Here is a 14,911-nt window from a genome sequence, read left to right on the forward strand (position 1 = left end):
GTCTTCCAGACCCACAGGGAAGTGTGCAGGGCACTGTGGTCAAGCCATCTAGTCATCCCACTTTGACCCATTAAAATAGAGGCATTAGAACAGGGATTTCAGTTTTTCTTCTAGGTTGGCCATGATTTTTAAATTCTGAGTTTGGCTTTTGGTATAGTTTCACTGATTGGGGGAGGTAGGATCCTTACGAAAATGACTTACCCGAGATCTTGTCTAAAAGCCAGGAGTCTCTCTCTCTTTGATTACAACTGGGTTGATGTGTCCCCCTCTTCCCTGTTCCCCTTACCCCCATTTTAGATGTAGCGAGAGGTCCTGTTTGGAGGGGCTTAGAGTCTAGTGCCTATGCAACTTGGTGAAACCACAGAAGTCGGTTGTATGCTCCTGCACCCTCATGCATGCAGAAGACAAGCAAAAGATGACAGGGATGTAGCAGGACATGGAGAAAGGCATCCTCATGGTCAGGAAGGGCACATGCAAAGACTCACTCGTCAAACGGTAGTTTGCCATGGTGTGTAGCTTCCCACAGGTTAATATCGTTTCTGCTATGGGCAAGGCCTCATGTTAGGTTATAACGAGAGATATCTTCATGGAAACAGCAGGGTCAGTTCTTCTTTCCTGGCCTCTTGAGCTCCTTTAAAAAGTGTTGAACAGTGTTTATTCTTCTGTTCCAACTAAGCTAATCAATCTTCAAAAGAAACCTTGACCCCATTTTGCAGAAGAGATCAGATATATCAGTTGCGATAAAGAAAATGAGTATCAACTTCCTGAAAGAGGTTCTCAGAATGATGAATTATTTTAATTGTTCAGCCTAGTCTAGTTTCCACATTGGCCCTCCCTGTCCTCTCCAGTTAATGATTCATGAATCCTTGTGCAGTGGGCTTCTTCCCAGTAGAGAGTGACGCAGACCTCAGAAGGGAACATGTCAGCCCCTTCTTCATTCTTCAAAGGCATTTCTCTTTTTCCATCTTTCTGTTTAAATATTGTCACCCCGTAGAAACACTACTTGGCAGTAGCTGGCTCAGAAGTGAAGCTTTTTTACATTTCAATCAATAGTTCATTCTTTTAGTAAACTTAATGAATGACTACTTGTGGCCGGGCTCCATGCTGGAGGGGGTGGTGGGGAAGCAAGGTGATCAGATGCTATCTCTGTCCTCAGGTGACTCTTAGGCAGGGAGAGACATTGAGCCATCCTAATGGTTGGTGCTGGGGTAGAATTTGAAGAACTGAGGAAAAGCAGCCAGCACCTGCTGGAGTGATGAGGGGAAGGCTTCCCAGAGGACACGGTGTCACAACAGAAGCTAGGGACAGTCAGAGTGGTGGGTGAAGGGGCTGGGTGGCAGGGGAAGATTAGGATATCCAGGCAGAGTAGCAGCATCCGCAACAGGATGAGGCCAGAGAATGGCCAGACCAGGAGGCCTGGGTCAGACTGTGGGAGCAGGGCTGGTGTGCAAGCTCAGGAATGGGGAGTTCATGAAGGACTCTGAGAAGGAGCCTGATATGACTAGATTTGTGTTTTAGGAGCTCACTGTGGCTGCCTTGGGGCAATTGGGTTTCTGAAGGGCCTTGAAGGGATGTCAGGAGACCTGTGCTGAATGATGTGCTAATTGAATTGGAGAAAAGGGCAAATTCACAGGGGGGACTGGCTGTCAGGAGTGAGGGACAAAGAGCAGTGAGGAACAACACCTGGGATTCTTTCAGATTTGGGCGAGGAGAAGCAGATTTGAAGGGAAGGAAGCTGATGAGTCTGATTTTGGAAATGTGGGTTTGCAGCTCCTGAGGACGCCTCACGTGGATCCCTGGGTGTCAGGACAAAGGTCTGGGCTGGGTATGGGTTTGGGAGTCATCAGTTTGAAATCGGGGTGTGAATTAGATCACCCCACAAGTGTGGAGTAAGAGGTAGGAGGAATAGCGATGAAAATCTCAGGAATATGCACGAGGGGGCAGGAAAAGCAGTAGAGACCGACGTAAGCTGAGGGAGGGCTCTTCTATGAAAGACACCGATAGTGCCAGATGTTGCAGAAAGCCCAAGAAAGATAAATATAGAAAGAGTCTTTATTTGGATTTTGCAAGAAGGAGGTATCGTTGATTTGGAGGAGAGTGGTTTCCGTCAAGTGTCAATAGTTTGCCAGAAGCTTGGTTATGGGAGGAGGTGGATTCTTGGTTGTAATGACAGGAAGCATGTGTAAATGAGGTCTGTTGCCTGCAGTGATTGATTCAGGAATCCGTGAGTTACCCATTTTCTTTGGTATTCAAAGTTTGTACCCACTTCACAGGGGTTGACCCTTATAGAGCCTGCCTGGCCCTCTGCTTCTCTTCCCTGACACTGGCCTACAGTATTGGGCACAGGGAGTGAATGAGGAAAGAAACCAAAAGCAGGGTGGGAAAGAGAACAGAGGAAGACCAGACAGTCTCTCGGGTTACCTCTAGCTATAGACTTCCAGATCAACCCATTGTTCCTTTTACTGTGCCCTGCATTCAACACGCTAAGGCAAGAAGAGAACCTTACACCATTGCATTGGTAGGGTTTCCTACCAGCTTAGCTGTGTGACCTAGAACGGCTGCCTCTTCCAACCCCATCTGCTACTCGAACCCAGTAGTCATCCAAAGCTCTCTCTCCATCGCTGCATCCTCATCCTGTGCCCATGCCCCCATTTCCTGCTCTATGGAGGAAAGTGAAGTCACTAGGCAGGAGCTCTGTACCTCTCTGCAGCCCCTCACGCGACACTTCCCTTCTCTCTATCTCCAAGAAAGCAGTGTCTCTACTTCTCACCAAGCTGGCGTTTTTCCAGCCTGGCGTTTTCACCTTCTATCTTGGTCCTTGAACTGTGGATGCCCTATTACCACTCCTTACCCTAGAAACTTCCTTAGGTGACCCCTTTTCCTCTGACGGCTTTAGAACTCTCACTGATATGCCCTCACCCACAAATTCTCTATCTTGAATCCAAACCTGTCTCCTGAGTTCTCAACCTCTGGATATTCTCACTTGGGGGTTCCATGGGACCTTCAAATGCAACAGCTTAATGCATCTTTCATTACCTAAATCTGTACCTGATGTGTGCCCGCCTATAAAGGTTAATGGCATTATCATCCTCTCAAACCATCAGCCTGAGAGGAAATACCTAATCTCTCCTTTTACCTAATCCATTGGTCAACAGACTCTTTTTCTCATATCTCAGGGTTTCTCCTCTGCATTCCCTGTACACCCCCCACACCCGCCCACCACCCCTGCCATTGGTCTAGTTCTTGGGTCTTGCCATAGTCTTCTAAGCAACCTTCCTACCGGTGGTTTCTCCACTTCCATCGACACACCGATTACGTTTCTTATCTGCTTAAAATTTTTGGTGGATAAACTTTGCTTCCAAAATAAAGTTCAGCACCCTTTGTCTCAGGCCTGTCCGTATCTGGTCCTGGCCCACCCTTCCAGCCTCTACTCTTACAGGCTTCCCCAGGCCTCCTGTATCCCCTGGCCAGTGCTCTTCACACACACTCCTTCTCTCCCTCTCCCTCTGCTCTGCCTGGTGAGCTTCTGCTCATCCTTCAGGACCAATTATGCTTATCATAAAACCTGTGTAATTTGTCTACAAAGAAGGTACTTTTTTTTTTTTTTCCAGATCAACCCGTCAGTGTAGAGCCACCATATTCCTCATTTTTACTCTTTAGATGCTTCCTGGATGCTATTACCTGGTCACACTTTTTGGGATAATTTAGTTTTATTCTCAGATCACGGACTTGCAAAATAATCAAGGATGCCATAGCCCTTTTATTGCATTTCAATCTAGTACAATTAGAATCGAAGTGCTGAGTTATTCTAATGGAATGTGAGAATGTATACCTTAATAACTGCAGGTGTAAAAAGAAGAACAAATAGGAAAGCATTTAGTTTTCATGTTTTATAAAGAGTGTACTAGAGTATATGTGAGATTCTTTTATGTCAAAGGATCCATTGACTGCTCTGACTGTAGATATTCGTTACTTACCATTACAATGTACTTTTTCCTGTTTTCAGCAAAATCCATTCCCTGACTCAATACTTTATTTTGAGAAATTTACAAAAAGAAGTACCCAAAGCTTTCTAACAAGATTTCTAAGCACTTTTAAAAAGGTACTAAAGAAGAGTTACGGTTACAGTACAAAGGGTATGTTGAAATTGGCTGTAGGACTTTTCCAGTAAAAATCAGGAATGCTTAAAGTTTTTTACAGAAATCTTCTGTTTCTTCCTTTTGTAGAGAAAAGAAGATGGGAAAGAATAGAATTATATAAAATGATCAACATTTCAGGGACTCTGTTTTTCTTTTAAAAAGACGAGGTAGAAAAGTAGCTATAATTTATTACGATTCCTTGTGTTCTCTCTGCAAACATATTTTTCCAAAGTGGCCATCATTGCTCTGTCAACTAACACTAGGAGTAGAGATGACTACCAGTATATCTTTTATTGCTCATTATGGGGAAAAACTAAAGTATCTTATGTCTCTACTCTCACAGCTATACTTTTCTCAGCCTTCAGCAGGAAACCATTTTAATTTCTATCTACCAGCTTTATTAGCCATAGAAACAGTCCTGCAATTGCACAAGTTCCAAGAACAAAATCAGTGTCGGCCTGAGTATTGCAGCCAGCACACCGCACCGACAGCGGGTAGCTGCTTAGCTGTCTGTGCACAGAACATGGGAACTCCTGGACGGGAGCATTTGGCCACGAGCATCACCCAGATGGGAAAAACAACTCAACTAAGTTCCTTTGGTGTTTGTGTTCGCTTTAAGAGCCCTGGAGAAACAAACTGAAGCAGAGTTGACTTTCTGGAGAGCAAATCCTATACGTAATATTTATAATTTATATAGTTTATAATAAACATGGACAGGTCTACCTACTCCCTAACCCTCTGTCAAAAAGGCAAAAGTTTTCCTTTTTAAAAAAACTCGTTGACTCTGTAGAATATAAAATGCACTCCCAAATTGCACCAAATTACCAAAGTGCAGCTTAATTAATTACCACAGAGCATATACCTGCATATCCATTACTTAGATCAACAAAGAGAGTGAAGCCAGCACCGCAGTCACTGTGCCTCCTTCCTGGGGTCCCCGTAGGTACGCACCTAAAAGCCTGTTGTAGTGGGTTTCTAGTATTTTCTGAGGGGTTGCCTCAGAGGAAGCAGAAGCGTGCCTTGGGAGGTGTTGGGGGGGGGTGAGGGGCGTGGATCTGAGGGCGGGTGCCAAGAGAGGTTTGGTGGCATTGTAGCATGGCATCGTTACCTGGATTTGTTTTAGTTTCTCTTCCAGACCCGAGGTCTAGGCCCTGACCAGAAACTGTGGTAATATCTGCCATGCACGCTGCTCTTTGTAAAAGCTGCGCTGACTCATTTCCTCCGGAGCGTGCGAACTTCTGACGCACTCCCTGGAAATGGACTCTGTGGAGCTGACATGTATCTAATGCCCGGTAGTAACCTGTTTCCACACAATTCCAGGACGTTAGCTTATTGCCAGTGGGTGGACAATCTCAATGAGACCCGGAAGATGCTCTCTCTTAGTGGTGGCGGTCCCTTCAGTAACCTGCTGAGGTGGGTCGTGTGCCACATAACGAAAGGAATTGTGAAGCGCGAGATGCACGGCCACGGCATTGGCCGCTTCTCGGAGGAGGAGATTTACATGCTGATGGAGAAGGACATGCGGTCCTTGGCAGGGCTCTTGGGTAACGTACCACACCTTCTATATTCTATGTTTTCTATCCTTACTTTTTGCATGATTAGTAAAGCACTGTTAGCGTACTGATTTAAAGTTTTATTTTGGTTGGTTGGTTTCTTTGCTTCCACCTGGAGGCTGCAGTACCCCCCCCCCCCCATTTAACCAGATCGCCTCATTTCCAGGAGCGAGTGTTTCTCTTCCCAGACGCTAGGGCGAGACAGTCTCGTGCGGGGGGTGGGGGGACCCGGGGGGACCCCCGCGAGCAGATAACGTAGCACGTGGCGCGGCACGGCTGCCTGGCCGGAAACGCCGCTGGCGTCTCTGCGCGTGTTGTGAGCGGAGGGCGGTTCTGGGCAGGGAAGCTCGTTCACGTGTACACAGGCCAGGGTGAAAGGGCTGCTTGTAAGCACGCGTGCTTGAAGCGTCAACTGTGTATCCGGGGGACCTCAAGCTACTAGAAAGGCCGGCGGCGCAGGTTCGTGCACGTGCCCCGAGTCCTTTTTCACGTTTCGCGTTTGTAATCTCAGGCCTCCTCTTACCAGCATGTCGTAACTCTTCTGAGTTTGCGTTCACTGCGCACAGTGGGTTGAACTGTGCTGGGGAAGCCCCTCAGAGAGAAGCCCGGAGCAGCGTAGGTCTGGGCAGCTGAGGCTACCGAGAGTGGAGTTATGTGTCCTTTGTCACCTCGCTGGACACTGGAGGTGGCTGGGCCGATGCGATTCTGTACTGGGCAGAGCTTGAGTCTTAACTATGTCAGCTAGTAAACACGGTTATTTGAATTCAGAAGCTCCTGTGTGTGAAATGATGGTTTCTCCTGGAGACAACTAGTGCATATCGGGAGCCAAGCCCTCTGTGTGACTAGTCATGGGACCTAGTCTTATGCGACTGCTTATTTTGCCTGGGGGACGTGGGTTTTTATTAACTGTCTTTTGGCCCCCTCCATTCTAGAGCACATTGGGTTCCTCATCTCCTCTAGGAAGTGGGGTTTGGGGCTTGTTTTGTTGAAACCCATCTGGTGCTCCAGGAACTGGAGCCTTTGCTGGGTATAACCTGCCCCCTACAGGGTGACTCACTCTGGCTCCTTCCCTGCTCTGCACTCCAGATGTTCATAAGACCTGGAGTCCTCCCTTGAACCCTGGCCTGCAGGGGGAGAATCCCAACAGCATGGCCAGCTCTCTGCCACCTTTGTCTTGTGGGGGGGTTGCTGTTGGCTCCTGCTCTACACAGACGTTCAAAAGCACTGCCTGGGTTGAAGACTGACGCTGCCTGTATCTTCTGGTTCTTTGCTTTTCTGGGCCCAGAGGGGCTTGCCTGTTGTAGGTATGAAGCGATTAGCCTCAAGTTTGCCTTGTTCCCATGGAAACAGTACTGGACTCTCAGCCTCACAGCGCAGACATGCAGTGGGCCATTTTCTCCTTAGTAATGGCTCTCCCTGTTCTCAGCTTCCTTTCTAGCTCATGCTGTGGGAGCCCAGCAAGCCAGGCATTGAGCTCTCAAAGTTAAGACAGAGATTATGCCAATAAAGTGCTGCTCTTCAAGAAAAACTTAACAGTGTTGGTTTCTTAACCAGGGAGGTGGTGATCATCAGTTTCTGGAGAACTTTGTCTGGTTGGGAGAACCAGGGGAGCAGGGTGATAGCAAGAAGAATAATAATAACCAGGGGCACCTGGGTGGCTCAGTCGGTTAAGTGTCCGACTTTGGCTTAGGTCATGATCTCACAGTTCATGGGTTCGAGCCCCGCGTTGGGCTCTGTGCTGACAGCTCAGAATCTGGAGCCTGCTTTGGATTCTGTGTCTCCCCCTGTCTCTGCCCCTCCCCTGTTCATGCTCTGTCTCTTTCTCTCTCTTTCAAAAATAAAATAAAAAGAGTAATGGTAACTATCTATGTTTCTCTGGCACTTAATGAGTTAGCAAAATCCTTCTTCCCCAATTATGGTGAGATGGGAGGTAGATCTATTGTTGATGGCTAGGGTGGGTACCTGGCAAGTACTCCAGACAGCATCAAGTCTAGATGATTTCCTGAAATGAGAAATTGATTCAGTTACTTGAAAAGAAGGAGTTTGCTGGAGTTCTGTTCTGTGTGGGGGCCCCGGGAGCAGCCTAGTCTCTATAGGAGAAGCACTTTTGCTGCCTTTGGGGAGGGAGAGAGTCTTTGGCTGAACATCAGAGTTTTTCTTACTAAACGAGGCAAAAAGCATTACCTCCCCCCTCCCCTGGGGATATAGCTGTCTTTTAAGATGCCTAAGAGACTGAAAATGCATAATGACTTTTGTTAAGGTAGTTCAAGATTTGGGGAAATTGTCCAGGGATGTATTTGACTCATCAGGAGAAATTAATTATTGATGTTTCAGTTCAATTGACTTCAAGGATTGAACACCTTCTATGTGGCAGGAGCTGGGGAATACAAAAATGAGTAAGAGATTGTCCCCTCTCTCAGCTGATACCTGTTCAGTGGGAGAGATGAACTTATAACTAGGAGAGATGAACTTATAACTAGAAATAAGCAAATTATGGCCCATAGCTGGTGGCCTGTTTATTTATTTATTTAATCATTTCTGAGCTAAGACTCGTTTTTACTATTAAAATGTGAGGGGGGAAAAATGCAACAGAGATCAAATATGGCCCAGAAGGCCTAAAATATTTACCATCTGATGCTCCATGAAAATTTGCTGACCTCTGCTCTAAATAAGTACCCATGTTCAAGTTGGGCTGTGACAAGTCCCATGACAGAGGTCTGTGTGTGGTGCTCTGAAGACATGGCAAGAGCAGGGATGAAACACAGGGAAGCATGGGAAGCCAGAGTAGAGGTGGCAGTCATGTTGGCCCCAGAAAGTAAATGGTTGTCCCAAGGAAGAAAATAAGGAAGGACCATTTGGGGAAATCATGAGAAAAGGGATCATGAATGAGGGGGATTTTGGAATCATGGTCTAAATGAAGATTAAGAAGTAGTTTGGGGTCATCTTATAAAAAGTAATAATGATGCTGAGAGACTTTATCATACAGAAAACATGGAGGTGGTACAGACTTCCGAGTATAAGAGAGAAAGAGCCATATTTGTGATTTAGAAAAGTGGCTCTGTTGGTGTCATAGTGACTGGCTTGGGCCTGAGGGGGTAGGTGGTAGAGAGAGACTAAAATATAGGCAGTACATATCTACGGATGTAGTTTTAAAAATTGATTAAATTCAAATAAAAATAAAAAATTTAAACAATAAAAATTAGTTGAGAAAAGATGATGTCTTCATGTTGGGAAGGAGGAGACAGAATTTTTATTTATAGAAATGAAGAGATTATATAGCTAAAATAATGGAGAATCAATTAAAATTACAGTTAATGGAAAGAGTTTGACAAGTTTACAAAGTTACAGGTATACAGATGGCTAACAGACACATGAAAAGATGCTCCACATCACTCATCCTCAGGGAAATACAAATGAAAACTACAATGAGATATCACCTCACACCTGTCGGAATGGCTAAAATTAGCAACACAGGAAACAATAAGCATTGGTGAGGATGTGGAGAAAGGGGAACTCTTGCACTGTCGGTGGGAATGCAAATTGGTGTAGCCATAGTGGAAATCGGTATGGAGGTTCCTCAAAAAAATTAAAAATAGAACTAGCCTGTGATCTAGGAACTGCACTGCTGGGTATTTATCCAAAATATGCAAAAGCACTACTCAAAGAGATACATGCACCCCTATGTTTATTGCAGCATTATTTATAATAACTAAACTATGGAAGCAGCCCAAGTGTCCATCAGTAGATGAATGGATAAAGAAGGTTCCATAATATAATGGAACATTATTCAGCCACAAAAAGAATGAAATCTTGCCATTTGCAACAACATAGATAGAGCTAGAGAGTATTGTGTTAAGTGAAATAAGTCAGAAAAAGATGAATACCATATGATCTCACTCATGTGGAATTTAAGAAACAAAACAAACGAGCAAAAGAAATAAAAAGAGAGAGAGACAGACCAAGAAACATACTCTTAATTACAGAGAACAAACTGATGGTTACCAGAGGGGAAGTGGGTGGGGGTATGGGGGAAATAGGGGATAGGGATTAAAGAGTACACTTACCATGATGAAATAGAATAAAATGATAAAAAGTTTACAAAGTAACAAGCATATAAACATCTTGATATCTCAAATAACCAATTAGAAAATATTTAAAATTTCCATTTACAATAATAAAAAATGAAAATACTAGAAATATGATATATGAGAAATATTCAGGACCTACAGAAATAAAATTAAGCCATCTTAATAAGAGATAGAGGGTTTTTTAGAAAATGGAGAACATACCTTCATTCATTCGCCAGAGGTCAAACCTTACCTCCATCACCTCTTAGCTTTGTGACCTTGGGCCAGTTTCGTAACTTCTCTAGGCCTTAGTTTCCTAATGTATAAAATGGGGACCATAATGGTGAAAAGAAGCACATGTAAAGTGCTCAGAATTGCAGCTGGCACATAGTAAGCAGTCAAGTAACAAGCAAATGTAAAATGCAGCTGTGATGAGGGCTGGAAAGAGAGGCTTGTGGTGCTGTGAGAGCCAGTAATGGGGGGAGGATTGCCTAGTGGTCAGTGCTAATCTCCATTCGGTTCTGCTTGTTCCCATGTCCCCTTTGGGAAGGTGGGTGTGTTTGAAGCAGAGATACCACATGTAGTGGATGCCTGATTTTCATCTCATGCAAGAAGTGCATATATTGTCTGTTTCTATCCCCTCCCCAAAGGGTGAGAATTAACAAAGCATGGAAGATGTAAAAATCAAGAGCAGAAAGGTTAGGTTTTTGGGAAGTAGTTTATGAGAGAAGGATTTCTGGAGTCAGATCCCCGGGGTTTGCATCTTGGACTCCACACACTTAGCAGCTGTGTGACTTCCCATGAACAGCTTGAACTTTTTCATCTACAGAAGGGGGGTCAGGACAATGCCTTCATCATAGAGTACGAGGACTCAATAAGCATTTATGTAATGTACTTTCTATAGCGTTTGGCACATAAAAATGCTAAATAAGTATTAGCTATTACCATTATCACCGCCACAGATTTTGTATGTAACACAACTCCATTAAGAGCACTGGTTTTGGAGAAAGACAGATACCATATGTTTTCACTTTTATGTGGATCCTGATAAACTTAACAGGAGCCCATGGGGGAGGGGAAGGAAAAAAAAATGAGGTTAGAGTGGGAGAGAGCCAAAGCATAGGAGACTCTTAAAAACTGAGAACAAACTGAGGGTTGGGTGGGAGGGAGGGAAGGGTAGGTGATAGGCATTGAAGAGGGCATCTTTTGGGATGAGCACTGGATGTTGTATGGAAACCAATTTGATAATAAATTTCATATATTAAAAAAAAAGAGCACTGTTTTTGGGGAAACAAGTCTAAAAAAACCTTTCCTCTGACTTTTAAATTTAGTAGTAATTGTAGAAAGTTGGGAAGGTTCAGAAGAACACTGAGAAGGAAACTACGTCACTGTAATCTTATTACTTACTGCTAACCACAGTTGTCATTTTGGTGCATGTCTTTCCAGTATATATGTGTGTAATTTTGAGTCACGTATATGTATTTTTGAAAACACACACATACACGCATATAATTTTCCAACCTGTCTTTTCCTCACCTAATATATTGCAAGTATTTTTTTCTCTACTGTACAATTCTATGTGCCTGGTATTGCACTTGATGTTATAAAAATGACATAAAACTCATCACAACCCCACCTTCTGCCTCTTTTATAGTTCTTTTTTTTTTAAGTTTTAAAGAATTTATTTTGAGAGGGAGAGCGAGAGCATGAGCAGAGGAGGAACAGAGAGAGAGAATCCCAAACAGGCTCTGTACGGTCAGCACAGGACCTGATGTGGGACTCGAACCCACAAACCCCAAGATAATGACCTGAGCCAAAGCTGGATGCTTAACTGAGCCACCAGGGCGCCCCTCCTCAAGGATTCTTTGAGGAGGTGATACTTCAGCTGGACTCTGAAAGATAAGCCAGAGTTAGGCAGGCATGTGTGTGAGGAGCAGGAACGGGGTGGGATGGGAGGCTAGCATGTAATACAGAAGGGACTTCACATGTGAAGGCTCTGACACGAAGAGCAGCTGGGAGCCTTCAAGGAGTGAAAAGATGGCTGGTGTGTTAGAAACTGTGTGAGAACCAAAGTGTGGCATGAGGTAGAGGTAGGAAGGAGCTAGATCACATGGTCTTCATATCACTTACATAATCTTGGGTTGTGTTCTAACACAAGTTGAAAGTAGGGAGGTGGCTTGACCTTATTTATATTTAATGTGCCAGAGGAACCAAGAGTGGATTTATTTGGGGGCCCAGTGAGGAGGCTGTTGAGGTCCAGGAAAAATAAGATGGCATTGTGGATTACAGCTATGGTGTAGAGTTGGACATAAAATGATGGATTAGAGCTATATTCTAGAGACAGGGTTGATTACAATTTGGGGACTTGATATGTGTGGGAGGGGAGAGAGATGGTGATGGAGAGGGCAGGGGTAAGGAGTAACCATGTTCTTGACGTGAAAACTTAGTGAACAAATAACCATTCAGAGTTGGAGAACGCTGGAGAAAAGGGGAAGGTCATGAATTTCAGGTGTGGGTATGCTGAGTCTCAGATGCGTGTGAGGTGGACACAAGTGGAGACAAAGCATATGATAAAGGTGCCCTTTTGAATCGGTAAAAAAAACACAAATTAATTCAGTAAATGGTGTTGGGACAGCTGGCTAACCATGTGGAACAAAATAAGCACGGTACCCCTGCCTTTATTTCATGCACCTGAATAAATTCCAAAGAGATTAAGCATTTAAATGCAAAAAATGAAACCATCAAGGCGTCAGGATAAAATATGGGAAACTTTAATATAATCTTGAACTTGGGAAAGTGTTTCTAAATATGGTACCAAAGGGAAAAGTAACAAAAGAAAAGTTGAATCGCTAGGTTTCTTGAGCAAAATAAAACCTTTTGGATGTCAATAAACAAAGTTAAAATTGAAATGAAAACCTGGAAAAATGTTTGCAACATGTGACAAGGAATTAATGTTACTATTTAAAGAACTTGTACAAATCAGTAAGAAGAGTGAATATTTGAAGGAGAAAACTGGGTAGAAGACATAAAAAGAAAATTTGTAAAAACAATACAAATGATGAATACATGAAGAGCATTCAGCCTCTGGTAATCAGAACAATTTAAGTTAACAAATGAGGCACCGCCCTGTCAATCAAATTGGCGAAGTTTTTATTTTTTCTGTTAGTTTTTTTTAATGTTTGTTTATTTTCGAGAGACAGAGAATGAGCAGGGGAGGGGCAGAGAGAGAGGGAGCCCAAGAATCCAAAGCAGGCTCCAGTCTTCAAGCTGTTAGCACAGAGCCTGACATGGGGCTCAAACTCAGGAAATGTGAGATCATGAGGTGAGCTGAAGTCTTACGCTTAACCGACTGAGCCACCCAGGCGCCCCTGTTTTGTTTTGTTTTGTTTTGTTTTTTAATGTGGCATGTTGGTGGGGGTGGGAAGGAGGCGCTGACATATTCTAATAGAAATAAAAACTAGTACCTACTTTCTGGAGTTGAGTCCCACAGTTTCAAAAGTCATACCATTTCACATATTTATTTATTAAATAATAAAAAAAAAAAAAACCCAGGAATCAAAGCTTTGAACCTTAACGGGAAGTCTAATAGGGATAAATGTCAAATTCTGTACTTAGGTCACCAAATTGAATTCCACAAATATAGGGTGGAGAGAAACGTGTGAAAAAGAGACTTCAGGATTTTTGTGGATTTCATTCTCAGTATACCGCAGGTATGATGCACTGTCAAAGAAGCCAATAAAAACCTAGCCTTTTAAATGCCACCCACTGTTTCAGCTTAAAAGTTGTTTCCTTAAGGAAACCTTTCGGGTCTTTCTCTCAGTGTGTCGGGCACATCTGTTCCTTGCTTCCAGGCACTTGGTGCTTTCCTCCTCAGAGCACTTCCTGCACCTTCTTTTAATGTTTTAATGATTTGGTTTGACTGTCTCCTCAGCTTCACTGGTGTTTTTATTTCTGTTTCTAGGGCCTGAGTGCCTGGCACCCACTAGGCATTCAACAAGTGTTTGTTGAACAGAGAGTTTCAATGTTAAGTTCTGGGATCCATCTTTTTTTTTTTTTTTCCGAATCCCAAGCAGGTCTTGTCTGCAGGGCTCCAGCTCACGAACTGTGAGATCATGACCTGAGCCGAAATCAAGAGTCTGACGCTTCACCGACTGAACCACCCAGGTGCCCCTGGGATCCATCTTTTAAAGGAATTTGGTCAAACTAGGGTGTATCCAGAGAAGGGTGGTTAGGAAGGTGGTTAGTCTCAAAATAATTTCAGGCAAGGAATTTGAGGGTCCTGGGGAAGGGTGGTCTGCAGAAGCCAAGATGTATGGGTCATATAGCAGCTTTTTTCAAATATTGGAAATGGGTAGTGACTTAGGTGTTGCAGCAGATGATGGACATGTTTGGGGAGAGGGGAGGAGGACAGAGGAGAAGGTGGAGTGTGTACGTGGGGGAACGACCACAGATTACAAGTCAGGGTGAGGCAGCTCTTTAAAACGACCTGTCCTGAATTGGAAGGGCTTGTCTTGTGATGTGGTAGGAGTGGCTGTTCTTTGGAATTATTCTAAGGTGAGCTTGCTGACTACCATCAGGAAAGCTGAGGAGTCTTTTTATAGGCGGTGAGATCTCTAACTAGAGATGGTCTCTGGGGGGGGTTCCTTCTGGTTCTGATGGTTTCATGATTTTATATTGGTTCTCTAGAGAGGAGAACAGAGGTGACTTTCCAAGCTACAAAACAAGGGAGAGCAGAGGTGACTTTCCAAGCTACAAAACAAGGCAGAGGCCAAAATAGAGATCACTCAAGTTTTGGTTGATCTCTTGGACTGTGTGTGATTTATGGTTGGCTGTCTCTCCTGCCTTCTGAAGGTCTGGTCCCTTAAATGATCTGTGTTTATATGTCTTGCTATTAAATCTACTTTATAAACAGTGGTTGGTTTTCAATAAACCTCCACTTCTTTGGAAGTTATTTTTACTCAAAGGTTTATGAACAGGGAAATTTTGTTTTTAAGTGAGCTTGGGAATAGGCTATTTTAATAGCTGCTCTTCCTACCCTGTTTAATTATATTATGCAAACAACACTCCATTCACATTAGGCATTTAGGCCTAGGCTGGGAGCCACCTGGGACACAGCAGCCACACATGATACCTCCCAGTGAAGGTGATGGGT

At 43.9% G+C, this 14,911-nt stretch overlaps 1 protein-coding gene across 1 annotated transcript in view; it reads left to right on the plus strand.

The window, feature by feature from the left end:
- The window catches only part of FAXC (failed axon connections homolog, metaxin like GST domain containing), a 70,708-nt gene that overhangs the window by 23,322 nt on the left and 32,475 nt on the right, over positions 1-14,911 (plus strand). The window contains exon 4 of the mRNA XM_047102852.1: positions 5,460-5,683. Coding sequence (XP_046958808.1) covers positions 5,460-5,683 — 224 coding nt within the window. The remainder of the gene's footprint in view (positions 1-5,459; positions 5,684-14,911) is intronic.

Source organism: Lynx rufus, unplaced genomic scaffold (genome assembly GCF_022079265.1).
Source record: "Lynx rufus isolate CCGP_SWC_20201006 ecotype Redwood Valley unplaced genomic scaffold, mLynRuf1.p SCAF_6, whole genome shotgun sequence".
NCBI classification, from domain to species: Eukaryota; Metazoa; Chordata; class Mammalia; order Carnivora; family Felidae; genus Lynx; species Lynx rufus.